We start from the raw sequence: 15,251 nt of genomic DNA on the forward strand, positions 1-15,251 counted from the left end.
TGAGGCCAAGTGTCACACAGGATTTAGACAGCGTGCTTACACAAACAATCCCAAAGAACAGGGAAGTAAGCAGTCAGTAATCATTGGTCCAGGCCACCTGCAGGTGGGCCTTTGCATTTGTAGCTCCTCGGCCAAAAAAGCCCTCTTCAACAGATCTTCACATAGCTGGATTGATCTCAGTCCAGATGTCACCTTCTAAGAGACTCTACTCCTAACCATCCTAAGTAGATCCTTGACCAATAAAGCCATTTTCCAGCATATTACCTATTCAGAGTCTTTAAAGTGCTTACCATCACCTGAAATTATTTTTTATTGCTGTTTTTCCCTTGTTAAACGTCTATATCCCTAACTAGAATATAAGTTACACAAGAGGAGATATTTTTCTTTGCAACATTCTCCACGATATCCTCAGCATTTACAACAGCACCCAGAACCCAGTAGGGACTCATAGAATGTTTTGAATGAATGAATGTGATGGAACCAAATTGACGATCAGAGATATTTTCATCTGTGATTTAATCAGAGATATTTTCATCTGTGACTTTTTTTTTAAAGATTTTATTTTTTTCCTTTTTCTCCCCAAAGCCCCCTGGTACATAGTTGTATATTCTTCGTTGTGGGTCCTTCCAGTTGTGGCATGTGGGATGCTGCCTCAACGTGGTTTGATGAGCAGTGCCGTATCTGCGCCCAGGATTCGAAACAACGAAACACTGGGCCGCCTGCAGTGGAGTGCGCGAACTTAACCACTCGGCCACGGGACCAGCCCCAATTCATCTGTGACTTTTAAATCCATACTTTTATACAAGTGTGTAGCTCACTATGTATATTTGAGGAGTTGTGTGCCAAATCCAACAATACCTCTGATGGGAATGTTTCTAAAATGTGCAATTGTTGCTATATTTCTCTTCAGCATTTTTCACAGGTTTCAAATGCATCATAAAATATTATTGGGTCAGGGATCATGCAGGCCACCAGATGGTTGAGAATGATTTATTTCCTTGATTTCAGACTACTGAAGAAAGACTGCAGGAAGAAAGTCAGTTCTTATCTCTGAGCTTACAGAATATGAAAGATAAAAGGGAGCTTGAAGATTATCTAGTCCAGATTCACTCAATTTAAAAACCCATTCTGCCCACCAATGACATAGTTATCCGACCTTGACTTTAATATTTTTAGTGATGAAACACATATTTTACAAGAGAGCCTGTATCATAATTGGACGGATTTTGATGAGCAAGGTCTTCCTTCTATTGATTCAAAATTTCCTTCCTGTAACTTCTGGCCCTTGGAGCAACAATGAGTAAGTCCAGTTCCTGTTCTCAGCGATGAACTTTGAAATATTTGAAGTCATCTAAAATATCTCCCCTTGGTAACTGCTACATGAGAATAAATATCCCAAATACCTCCAGTCATCCCTCACTTGTTCCTCCTTCTTGATCCCTTATCTTCCAGGTGGGTGATCCCTGGGCACACTGCTGTTAGGAAACATATGCTCTGCAGGGCAGAGTGGAATTAAATCTTATTTTTAATGATGGATTTAATTGTACTTGTGCCATAAACTACTAAGTGATCCACTTTTGTAAGTCAACTATGCATATAATTATGCACTATATCATTACCAGTATCAGCATCTGTTATTAACTGTAAAATGCAAAAGCAGATTACTCTGATATAAAGAACCTCCATTTCTGCTGGAAGTCTGTCTAAAGAACGGCTCATAATTGACAATGCCAGCTTGCTATACAAAGTCTTTTGATGAAAATATGAAAAAACCTTAAAAATAATCTGGGCCATCAATTTGCACATGCACAATAGTGTGGCTTCCTTCGATCTTAAAATTCATGGGACAAGCAATTATAGACATCCTGAAAGTAAAGCATCCCATTATAAATACTTCTAGAGGACATAATCTAAGACAAACTAGTAAAAATGAATTGTATTTTTACAACAAGAAATTTTATTAAATGTTTAATTGAATGCTTTTCAACTAAATAAAGTTGAAGTGAATTTGTCCATATTCAGACTTCGTGGAAAGATCTAGTAAATTGACTCATGTCTTGCCATTCTCATGATCAATATTGGTTAGAATGCTATTATTAATATTAATCACCAAAGAAGGTAAAAATTATTATACATGGTGTGTAGCCCAATAATTTCCCATATTGACTTGCCACTCTTAACTAACAAATGGATTAAGTTCACACTAGGAAAGTTGATAGGTTTCAATTCACTTGTCTACACTTTATATTATAATCATCTGTTTTTTTAAGACCTAGTGGTGAGTTAGAATGTATATGAATATCCACAATTATGTCTGCATTTAATATTATCTTAGAAATATTATGCACTGTTTTCTATTTTATGGAATGAACAGGACTTTGTTGAACTTGTTAGTTGACCAGCCCTGCTGCAGACATCAGCCAATATTCAGCTTTCACCCAGAAACAAAGATGTAGCATGATCACTGAGAAACTCAGACACCTTGACCCAATAAGTCTTTGTTCAATAGACAATACCTTGGATATTCCTTTTCATTCAAAGCCAGAATCTTATTAATCATATGCTTAAAATGTTATCATCCAAACACAATGCTTCTCAGTACTGTGAGGCACAACTACAAGTATTTTGATTCTTTTTTAAAATAAACAACCTGAGTTATTCAATTGTGTCAACAATACTTGTAATGAGTCAAACTGTGTCCCCTCAAATGCATACGCTGAGGTCCTAATCCCCAGGACCTCAAAATGTGGTCTTATTTGGAAACAGAGTTGTGGCAGACCTAATTCATTAAGAAGAGGTTGTACTGTAGAAGGCTGGGTACATCGTGCAACATGACCAGTGAAAAGGGGAAATTGGGAGATAGATGGAAGCAGACAGAATGCCACGTGAAAACGAAGGCAGAGGTCGGGGTGAGGCTTCTACAAGCCAATGAGCACCGATGACTGCCAGCAACCACAAGAAGCTGGGGGAGAGCATAGAACAGATTCTCCCACACACCTCTCAGAAGGAACCAACCTTGATCTCAGATCCACAGCTTCAGAACTGTGAGACAATAATTATCTGTCGTTTAAGCCACCTACTTTGTGGTAGTTTCTTACAGCAGCCCTAGGAAACTAATACAATACTTTATCTCTTAAAAAAGACTTGCCACTCTTCTTTGTGGCAGGCCTTCAGAGCCCAAAGTGCTTTATTTCGGATATCCTTAAATGTGACATAGTCTTGTCCTCTGAGATGAATTTTTCTTTTTCATGTGTGAGGAAGATTGGCCCTGAGCTAACATCTGTTGCCAGTCTTCCTCTTTTTGCTTGAGGAAGCTTGTCAAAGAGCTAACATCTGTGGCAATCCTCTTCTATTTTATGTGGAATGCTGCCACAGCATGGGTTGATGAGCAGTGCTAGGTCCACACCCAGGATCCAAACCTGCAAACCCCAGGCCGCCAAAGGGGAGCATGCGAACTTAACCACTACACCACCAGGCTAGACACTGAGATGAATTTTTTTAACAGCCAAAACGTCACTCAGATCTAAGACGTGAATACAATGAATCATTTGTGTAGGTAATCCAGCATCTTTTTCAAATTAGTTAATTTACATTATAAATTAATAAAACTGATTTTTGTGCACCTCTATAACTGATTTTGGCAGACAGCCTAAAAGATGTTTTCAAAAAGAATAGCATTTCTAGAGAAAGATGTATGAGCTCCTAATGTAACCATCTTGAAATTTATATCTTGAAATATATAAAAATGCATGTTTTCTCGATGTGTTTTGTTTCCAAGTGTCTTTCTTTATGGCCATACTATATATGTGTATGTGTGTGTGTGTTATATTATGAATAGCGTAAGTTGTTACTTTATGTTAAGCCAGAGGTTTGCAACAGCACTTTATGGTACCCGAGTACTTGACGGGGGATGTATTTGGGAAATGATCCCAGGCCCTCAGCCTGAGCAGCTTCCCTTCCATCTGATTTACATCTTGAGCTTCCATTCTAGATTAAGACTTCCTGTAATGATGGAAATGTCTTATGTCTGCGTTGTCCAATACTGGAGCTCTTAGTCCCAAGCGGCTGTTGAGCATTTAAAAAATGGCTGGTGCAACTGAGGAAATGAAATTTTTATTTTATTTAATTTTAATTTAAATAGCCACATGCTACTATTGGCTATTGTACTGGATGATGTCGTTCTAGATTTTAATTTGAAAATAGGATTCCACTGCTAACAAAGTTTGAAAATCAGTACTAACAATGAAGCAAGAGGAAAACTTCTGCTAACAAAGGAGTAACATGATTCTGATAAATTCTCCCGGAAAACACAAAGGCGCAACTTTCTTGGGCACATGAGGATTGATTTGAATTCCAGTGAGCACCTAACTTCATGAAATCAGCTAACTAAAACTAACATCACTGATCATTAGCCAGCAGGGGGAACTGAAGAGTAGAGGACAGCATTTTCTCTGAAGAGTGGGATTTTCTTTTTTTCCTATACATATTTTACTCTATCTGGAGGCCCTGAAATACACATTCTGCTCAGGAACTCCCAACCTTGTCTTCCCAAATATCCAGAGTTAGGTATACATTCCACACGTGTCTGTTTTTAAAGGATTCCTTGGATGTGGCAACACCTTGGTTCTAGATAATACAGTTTAAATTGAAAATCCAATTAATTCTAAAACCTAGTCTTTCTCAATTTCCTTTGTCAAAATTTGATTAAGGTTCAGATTATTATATTTATTTTTAGCTTAACCTATTTCTTCATATATCAGAGGAAAATTTTAAGGGTCTTTATATTTAGACAGAAGAGGAAAATTTCATCAGCATGTTGTTGATTCTTTACTTAAAAGTCATTATAACAAAACTTTTATCCATGATAAGTTAGCCACATATGGCCTTACCTCTTGATAAAGGTCACTGAGATCTTCCTGGTGGGCCTGTTTGGAACATCCTGGGAATTCCCTGACACAGCAGGAATCTGGGGGCCAGTCCATCTCTGTCATTTCCAACCAGTCAGTGAAATATACCACTCCACAGCACTTGAACTGCAAAAGAACGACTCATCAGGCTCAGAAACTACAAAAACATTTTCTTAACTTACAGGAGATTAAACGTTAGATTTCTTAAATTTTTGTACCCAGAGCTAAACTCACTTCTGTCATCACCTAATGATATATGTACATTCTATGTTGATGACAGAAATGTAGTAAAGGACTCCATAATGGAACAATTCTGAATAAAAATGTCCACAACACATAAAAACAGATCAGGCATGACTGGGTCCCACTCTCCAGCCGTAAGATCCTCTACAAGTGATCATATGGCAGCAGGATTAGTAAACACACTCACAAAATAAACAAATGAAATCTTATATTTATCATTAAAGCTTTAGTCACTAAAGAAGAGTTGATCAACCTATTTGTATATTGCCTAGTTACCAATTAACTGCTTAACAAATTCAAATTATAAAAGTTTCCATAATCGCTATAGAAAGATTTGTTCACCAAAAGCCAACATCACAAAGATTACTCAACTTGAACCCATTAACCAGTAAGTTTCCAAAAATGTTTGAAATATAAACATAGGTTTGCCAACAAATTTTTATTCAACTGAGTGAAAGTCTTGAAATAAACTATCACATTCTATCACCATAATCTCAGAAGAAAGGATGTGCCTTTAACTTGAATAAAGTTGGATTTAAAAAAAAACAATATGGCTTTTTTTTCTTTTTTGTCTTATTTCAACAAGGATTAGCAAAAACTTTCTCTGGACAGGTTTAGAAACACTGCTTAAGGACATATGCAGACTAGATTCAGAAAATTAATCATGAAAATTTTCTACCCTTGGGGAGAAGGCAGTTACTCTCCCATACAGTCAAAAACAAGGACTATGGGGAGTCACTGAGCAGAACTTGGCTAACAATGCCTGGCTCTGCAAATTATGTACCCAACAGATCAACCTGTGTCCAGATAAATACTGTATCATAAAATACCACAACCTACCATTTAAAAATTCAACTAAAATCAGCTTTGAAGAATACTGAACTTCTCATGTAGAGTAAAACAAGGAAAATACTAAAAACAATTTTATATTTTTTCATTTGCTTAAATATCTAACTTCAAAAGAGAAAAAAGTCATCTTAAGGGTACTATAAAAGACAAGTTATTGATGTCATGAGTAATACTAAAATTTCCTGAAAAACTTTTTTTATATTTTTAGTATTTGCCTTTTATAAACTTGTTCTAAAAGCCATGAATATACCATAAACAATTAATTATAGATTAATTACAATTAATTAATTAATTACAATTAAATACCATCACAATTAAGTCAGATAATTTGACATCATGTTTTCCATGTCATTGAATATTCATAAAAAACATACGTAGTAAAAAAGACTCTACTTTCTAAAAATCATGAACTACTACATTTCCAAGTCCATCTTTTTAAATCCTCGTACTCAGGGAAAACCTCCTTCTCTCATTTCCTAATGACATGTGTTTTTCTATGTTGATGACAGAAAGACAGTTCTTGGAACACTCTTACCCCATCCACAATAGAGCATCCCATTTATCCGGCCTTGTCAGGAAATGGGGTGCTTCACAGAAATGACTTTTGCAAATAACTTAAGCATATCATGTTCAGTGCCAAACATTTTTTTATTTTAATAAGTCACTGAGATATTTTCTCTTTTCACATAGTTGTTTTTCTTCGTCAACAGAAGATACCAAGTTGGTACTGAAATTCTTCCTGAAAACTCCCTTAAGCAAACTCATTCTTACGCCACACCTCACTGTGGTCTACATCTCTTTGTAGTTTCCCTGCCGCCTTTAAAATTGCCTTGTGAGATGGGGCCACTCTTGCTAACACTGCGGCAAACTAGAAATACCACCGCCATTTTACACATGAAGAAACTGAGGCTCTGATGGGTCAAGTAACTTGCCAAGATCACAGGCCAGTGCACGGCAGAGCATATGGTACTCCAGCCACTATGTTAAAATAAATAAATAAATAAATTTTTTCAAGTCAGTTTTTTTTAAAGGTATTAAATGAACATCACTAGGGCTCAAGCGAGAGTCCACTAAAGTGAGGTACACATAGAGAACTGCACTGAACGGGCAGCCAGGAAAATTGGGGCCAGACAAGGTCACTTTCAGCTCTACCATTGATTTTGAGAGAGGGGTGTTATGGGCTAAATTGTGTCACCCCCCACCCCTAAAATTCATGTTGAAGTTCTAACCCCTAGAATGTGACCCTATTTGCAGATAGGGTCTTTACAGAGGTAAATAGATTAAAATAAGTTCATAAGAGTCCTTATTTTATGCCACATACAGCCTAATGCCGTATAACTGATGTCATAAGAAGAGGAAATTTAAACACAGACACAAACAAAGGGAAGATGACGTGACAACACAGAGAAGACGGCCATTCACAAGCCCATGACAGAGGCCTCAGAAGAAAGCAACCCTGCTGGCATCTTGATCTTAGATTTCCAGCCTCCAGAACTGTGAGACAATAAATTTCTGTTGTTTAAGGCACCCAGGCCATGGTATTTTATTATGCACGCAACCCTAGCAAACTAATAAAAGAGGCTTTTAAAAACTCTTTCAGGTCCCCAGAGGTCTCCACCACCTCCTTTTGGGGGAAATAGGCCTATGATATGGAGGACAGAACTTGCTGTGCAATCTACAAATGCATGTGCCATTATTTGCAATGCTTGTACGTAGTCTAGGCGGAGCCCCTCTTGGACCATTAGAAAACAACTCACTTTGTTTTTTAGCCTGGATTATCATGGTCTACATCACAAATCCCAGAAAATAAAGAGCTCTGGGCAGCTTCTCCCCACGACAGTAGCTGAACACAGCTTTTATAAATTCCCTAATGCTTCACTTATTTTCCCTTCATGTTGTTTTTAGTACAAATGAACAGTAAACAAACAAAGTCAGGAAGCATTTCAATAAACAGGAAATCTGTCTTACAATGATAATTTTCACCATCCCAACAACTGTAACAAAAAGAACCAGATTTGGAGATTATCCTGGACTTGAACCGTTGCCCATGTGTATCCAAGGCAAACTAACTGAGCACAGAGCTGGATATTGATCGTGTAAGACACTGATCCTCACATGCTTTGTGGCCCAGCTCTAAATGAAATTAAAGGAAATGGATACCCTTGGTCATATGGGGATGTAACCCCAATCACATGTAAACTTCTTGAGAGAAGAGCTTGGTTTGAAGCAAGATCAATGGTTAACCTCCAGTAACCAGATTTTAAACATCTAAAGATAATCGCTGTTTGAGAAGATGATTGGATATGGTGCTATATTGAAGTTAGGTAAGAAAAGCTAAAAGCACTTCTATTTTGTAACGTTATTGTTAATAAGCAGAAGCTAAATGAGACCAAACTTATGATCCCATTTAATCTTCTCAACAACCTGATGAGCTAAGTACTTTTATTATTCCCATTTTACAGGTGAGGAGACTGAGGCTTAAGGAAATTAAATAAATTATAGCAGCTCATGTAATATTAAGCAGCAGAGCCAGAATTTGAACCAAGGTCTTTCTGCCTAGAAAGCTCATGCTTTTAATGATAGATTGACTCTTAATTTCCAAATGAGAACCATTATTTTAACATTTTAACTGATGCTTAAAATACAGATAGCTCTAAAAGTCATGAAAAATTATCTATTCAAATAGAACTTGGATATTTATCAAGGAATTCTCATAAAAAGGAAACTTCAGAGTAGCTTAGCTAAATGGCTTTTAAGAAATTTTAAAATATATGTGAATCATGTGAAATGAAGGGGAAATGGTAGACATGGGAAGAAAAGCAGGACACGGAGTGACTTAAGGCAATTCTCAATAAACAATTACACCAGTGGTAACTGAATCATAAGCTTAACTTTCAGCACAGAGAAGATGACCAAAGCCAAAACTTTGAACACTTGTTTTGAAAGTGTGCCATTTATTCCATACCCTCTTTCTCAGAAAATGCAGCACTTACTTCTCTCTGAAAAAAATTCCAAGCATGAGTAAGCCACCGGTATCTAGGTAAGCCATAGTTTGTCATTCTGGCTTTCAAAGTGACCATGTCTGACCACTGTACTGGAACCTGGAGATAAAAAATAAAGTATCAACAACTGGAATACACAAACACACACAGTCAGACACAAATACGTTCACATGTTCACAGACACAATCACTCATAGACCCATACACATACTCACACAGACTCGGAATGTATTGCAATCGACAAATACTATTTTAAATTTATATTTGTTTGTGGCCTAAATTAAGCTCAAGGTTACTAAACACTTAATGAACAATCTCTATGTGTATATTTTCATACTAAATGAGGGGGTACTTCATATTAAGCAAAAAATGCAAAATCATTTAATGTCAATATCAGGCTCAAAAAAATCACAAAACAAGTGGTTTACATCTCTCTCTCTCTCTCTCGCTCGCTCGCTCTCTCTCTTAGATACACCTGAACTGCTCTTCGTACCAAATGATCCTGCAGAGAAATGCCCCTTGATTTGATGTCATAATGCTATGAAGTTGTTCTTTGAAGTGACTGCAGATTATGGTACTAAAATAAAGGGAAAAGAATTAAGAAGGGAAAGAGTTCAGCTCAAGTCAAGCCTCACTCTAGAACAAATTTGTAAATACCTTTTCAAAGTTGGATTTTGGAGACATGCTAGAATTTTAGAGAGAATAGTTCTCTAATAAAAGCATTTTTTCTGCTTCTATTCTCAAGTCACCTAGCATCATCTCCCTTAACGAACAGTTTAGTCATGACAGCGCCTCAGGTACACAATGCAACGGTTGGCCAGAAATCCTGTCAGCATTATCACGCGGTGTTTTATCTACAGTGCCACGGGAGAACTTGAGGCACACAAATCCTAGTCCCACCACTTATGTGGTATTACCTTTGGAATACGTAAGTGGGAAACTGGACAGACATCCACATTTGATCTATGAAGTAACACAGACCAGGCTCAGTTGAGCAAGCTTGATGCTGCCTCAAGATTAGAATTATTGTGAAATCTTATTCATTTATTTTTTTGTGTGAGAAAGACTGGCCCTGAGCTAAAACCTGTTGCCAATCTTCCTCTATTTTATGTGGGATCCTGCCACCGCATGGTTTGATGAGCAGTGCTAGGTCTGTGCCCAGGATCCGAACCTGCGAATGCCAGGCTGCCGAAGCAGAGCATGTGAACTTAACCACAACATTGCCAGGCTGGCCCCTGAAATCTTATTTTTAAAACTAGTAATAGCAATAGAAGTAGTTTAAAAATTCATGACCACAGAAATTCTTCATTTTTCTCCTTTGTTAATTTTCTTTTTTGTTACTTGGAAATGCACAATATAAAAGAAAGCACCCCAACACTTGGGCACACAACTTTTTCTCCAAATAATGAGCTGATTGGGTATAGTTTGTGTTCATATGATTTCAACAAAGTTTAGGGAACTAATTGAAGTTCAAGCTACTCACCATAAATTATTAGCTCATACCCTTTTGAGCATAAAATAAATGGAAGTGAAATAAATTCTCTAGAAATATATAGTCTGAAACAATATTATTGACAGATTGCATCTAGAGAAGGACTAACAAATAGGAGGTGAACATGTATAAACAACAGAAACAGCAAAGAAATAGACTGTCAGTGTCAAATCTCTTGATTTGGTTATTAGAATAGTCTTATTTTTAATTTTATTTTCCAAAATAAACAAAAATTGTTTCTCCCTTATGGCCACAATCAATGTGAGACCAAATATGGCAAGAAATAGAGGAGATCAATGAGGTTCTGGCACAAAATACTGCGATCTGGCGATAAAGAAAAACACACATTTACTGGCTCTTTGCATGGAACAGCTAAGAGCACAAAGCCCATTCTATGTGAAGGCTGGGTTCTGCAAAATTTGGCAGATAATAAACTTTAATGGCACTTTTCATTCACACTGCTATTAGTGCAAGAGCAATAAAAATCTTCTGACAAACTTTTTTTCTAAAGGACTACTTTCCACATTTCACTTTTAAACAGTCCTTGTTCTATCCTGGCGACTTAATGGGGAAGATTTACGCAAGCAAAACAGTGATGTCTGCCCTCAACTGAAATGTCAGTGTGCACCCATCTAGTACCACTGGGATACTAAAAAGATATTTGCAGTTCACACCTTAACAGAACAGAAGAAAGTGTCTAAACAAGTATAAATTCCATTCCATTTGCTCAAGTTTCTTCAAATTATATTAGAATCCACACATTTCCTTTCAAATACCTTAAGTTAATTCATTTTGAACTTGCTATGACCTAGGAGATTTATCAAATATTGGTATGACAGAGCACTATACAAACTATTTTAAAAATCTACAGAGGGGCTGACCCCACGGCCTGGTGGTTAAGTTCAGCACGCTCCACTTTAGTGGCCCGGGTTCGGTTCCCAGTGCAGACCTATACCACTCGTCAGCCATGCTGTGGTGGTGACCCACATACAAAACAGAGCAAGACTGGCACAAATGTTAGCTCAGGGCAAATCTTCCTCAGCAAAAAAAAAAAAAAGAAAGAAAGAAAACAAAGAAAACGTTTCTTAAAAAAAATCTACAGAAATTAAACTCATATCTAAAAAGCTTTAATTATCAAAAAGAAGAATATCAAAAGCTGAGGGGAGGGGATCAAGAATTAACTACACAATTTACTATCTATTGCTTCAATGTCAAGGAGATATATGTATTTTTTGAAAACAGAAAAAATTAAGAGAGACCATCTCTTTACAAATAAAACAGAAACTGAGTCCCGGGAACCAATTACTTTTCCCTCCCCTACATAAACAAAATTTCTAAGGATGGAGTGAAAATATGATTCTCAAAGACAGCAAGAGAATTTCTATTTTATTGGGAAATTTAGTTTTGAAGAAAATTCTTTTTTTTTTTTTTTTGAGGAAGATTAGCCCTGAGCTAACTACTGCCAGTCCTCCTCTTTTTGCTGAGGAAGCCTGGAGCTTAGCTAACATCATGCCCATCTTCCTCTACTTTATATGTGGGACGCCTACCACAGCATGGTGTGCCAAGCCGTGCCATGTCCACACCCGGGATCTGAACCAGTGAACCCCGGGCCGCCAAGAAGCGGAACCTGCGAACTTAACCGCTGCGCCACTGGGCCGGTCCCAGAAATTCTTAACTTTATATTAAACTAGTTAGAACCTGCTCTGACTTTTCAATTTTTAATAGAGAAAAAAATAATCATAAAGTCTGTCTTCTTCCTGAGAGTTGTCATACATTGGAAGCATGAGTGTTTTCAGAAGCATTCAGATGCGTGGCAGTCCCAAAGTGCCGTTTCCATGCAAATTGCAGTAAGCAGAGTACTCACTAGTCTGCAATTACTACTTCGTATTCAAGGCAGTCTCACCGTACAGTGGCAGATTCACCACAGAATCTATAATAACTGCATCGGTACCAGAAACGACTTCAATTTTCTTACAAAACTGCCGAAATGCCTCTCTGAGACAAATACAAAATAATCTTCTTCTCTTCTGAAGAGCTTTTAAATTTTAAAATATTGAAGACTCACCTGAGAAATATGTCACAAGTACAAATGCTCAGGCCCCGCCCCTCTCCCTCTGCCTCTCCCTCTATTCTGATTTAGTAGATCTGGCCTAGAACCCTACCATGTATTTTTTGTGTGGTTTTTTTTGGTGAGGAAGATTGTCACTGAGCTAACATCTGTAGCAACCTTCCTCTATTTTGTATGCAGGATGCCGCTACAGCGTGGCTTGACAAGCAGTGGATAGGTCCACGTCCAGGATCTGAACCCGTGAACTCCAGGTCCCTGAAATGGAGCATGCGAACTTAACAGCTATGCCACCAGGTTGACCCCTAAAATGTGCGTTTTTAATATTCGCCCTGGGTGACTCCTGCTGTAGACAATCCAAGGACTACATGTTGAAACACACCATCTTCCTGAAACAGAGTCATTTTGTGACACTTACGGTGGAAAAATCTGCCTGGCACCATGAAAATGGCCAGCAATCACAGACACGTGATGGTGCTTGACCTCATTGGTGATAAATGTACCAATTTTCACCAGTGAAGTTAGTAAACATTAAATGAGTAATAATGCCCAATGCGAGCAAAGGTGAAGCACAAGTGGTAAACCGATCCTGACCGGTCTTATCTTAAGACTGAGAAACTCTGATCCTTATTCGTTCCAACATAGCTATAAAAGTTGTTCCAGCAGTTTCAATTGATAAAATGAATAAGGAAAATGCTGAAGAGCTGTTTTCATGAAGCCAAGTCTCAAACTCTGAGAGTATTTCTAGAGTGAGGTAAACACACGGCAACTCTTCAAGTACACTTCTTAAACTGAAAGACAGGGGCCGGCCCCATGACCCAGCAGTTAAATTCGCGTGCTCCGCTTTGGTGGCCCAGGGTTTCGCTGGTTTGGGATCCTGGGCGCGGACATGGCACCACTCATCAAGCCATGCTGAGGTGGCGTCCCACATGCCACAACTAGAAGGACCCACAACTAAAAATATACAGCTAGGTACCAGGGGGCTTTGGGGAGAAAAGGGAAAAATAAAAATCTTAAAAAAAAAGTGGAAGGTGGTTCAGCGGGTCACAAACAGGAGATGCTCACTTCCCAGTCCTCAGTGGACAGCTGCAGGGAGCAGTTTAGAAGGCTATCATGTCGATTTTCAAGCTTTCTCAGATCCTGTTGCAAATGCGAATCTTTTCTATTATATACTCTGAAGTTGGTAAAATTATTTTAGAGCATATATTATTTTCAGTCTATTATATTCCTGTTTAAGCAATCTGTGGAATTAAAGATATATAGTATACCAAGTGAAATATTACAAATTATGGTTTGGAATTATGCTTTAGACGGAAAAAAATGTTACTTTTCAGAAGTATTGGGATTATTCACTATTATCATACAGTATAAACATTCAAATTAACACTCATGTGCCTAAATCCAAATAGTATCCAAAGTATCTGATTTAAAGGCTGGACTGGATATTGTTTCAGATTGGGATTATATCCCATTTTGAACTCACCATTACTTCCTGCTCATACGTCCAAACACCACAAGCCAGCTCTACACAGAAAATGACAAGCAAACTTCCAAAGTACTGTAGAAGAACAGAAAATGAATGCTGTTAGGATAGAGTCAAAGTAAAATATGCTCATCAGAGACAAGCCAAATACCATTCAGTGTTGTTTATCTGATGGACAAGAAAACAGAGGCACATAATCAAGAAGCTCCCTCGGGAGGAGAGGGGAAGAATTGGAGTAAATTTAGAGACAGCTGCAGACAACATTCAATACTCACCTAAGTGGGCCATTTGGATAGTGCTCTATTTATCGAGTACTTTCATAATTAACTCATTCAAGAACCTTGGGAAATGAATAGAACTACTTCATTTTACAAATGAGAAAATTAATGCAAAAAATACACAAAGTGATTTGCTCAAGAATGTGCATGGTAAATTCTGGAGAGCTGGACCATTGTGGCCGTGTGCCGGGTGCTATATCTTGACACCTCCAGTTGTGGGGGTAGCTTTACAGAAACAAGTAGTAAAAGTTTGGGAAAGACTGAGCTCTCTCAAAGTTCTCTTCACTAATTCCAGCAGAAAAACACAGCACCACTGCTTTCATGGATCTTCCACTCTGTTTATGGTGCCAGGTCAGAGTTGGGGTACTGGGTAGTGATTATTGATTATCGATTATTCCTCTTCACTGGAATGACTGCTCCAGTAAGGCAGGAAATTTCTTGTGTTCCTTATCACAGAGTAGGTGCTCAATAAATACATGTTACATAAAAGAATAAATGAAAACAAAGCAGAGTGATATGACAGTAAGAGACCGGCAGCTGCCTTGGACTGAGGAAAGGCCTCTTATGAAGGTGATCTTTAAGATGAGTCAGTAGTGACAAGGAGAAGGCAATGCTGATAAGACTTGTGGAAAAGCAATCCAGGAAGAGGAAATGTCAAGTGCAAGGCCACTTGTCTGGGAGAGCCAGTTAAGAACTCAGTGGAGCACAGAACTAACTGCAGCACAGAAGCAGGTGGGATGCTTACAGGGAGCGCAAGCAGAGGATGCTGAGAGGTGCAGAGAGCCAGAGCTTCCTGGGCCATAGAGAGGGTTTTGGGTTTTATTCCAAGTGTAATTGAAATCCATTAGCGGGTGACATGTTGTGACATGCATTATAAAAACATAATTCTGGGTGTTTTGTGAAAAATGATTTGTAGGGAAGCAAGTGTATGAT

At 38.0% G+C, this 15,251-nt stretch overlaps 1 protein-coding gene across 3 annotated transcripts in view; it reads right to left on the bottom strand.

The window, feature by feature from the left end:
• Positions 1–15,251, bottom strand: part of TSPAN12 (tetraspanin 12) — a 67,142-nt gene that overhangs the window by 14,631 nt on the left and 37,260 nt on the right. For all 3 annotated transcript variants that reach the window (XM_046668831.1, XM_046668833.1, XM_046668834.1), the window contains 3 exons: positions 14,041–14,115; positions 8,993–9,100; positions 4,890–5,033 (listed from right to left, as the gene is read on the bottom strand). In XM_046668831.1, coding sequence (XP_046524787.1) covers positions 4,890–5,033; positions 8,993–9,100; positions 14,041–14,115 — 327 coding nt within the window. The remainder of the gene's footprint in view (positions 1–4,889; positions 5,034–8,992; positions 9,101–14,040; positions 14,116–15,251) is intronic.

This window comes from Equus quagga, chromosome 8 (assembly GCF_021613505.1).
Source record: "Equus quagga isolate Etosha38 chromosome 8, UCLA_HA_Equagga_1.0, whole genome shotgun sequence".
NCBI classification, from domain to species: domain Eukaryota; kingdom Metazoa; phylum Chordata; class Mammalia; order Perissodactyla; family Equidae; genus Equus; species Equus quagga.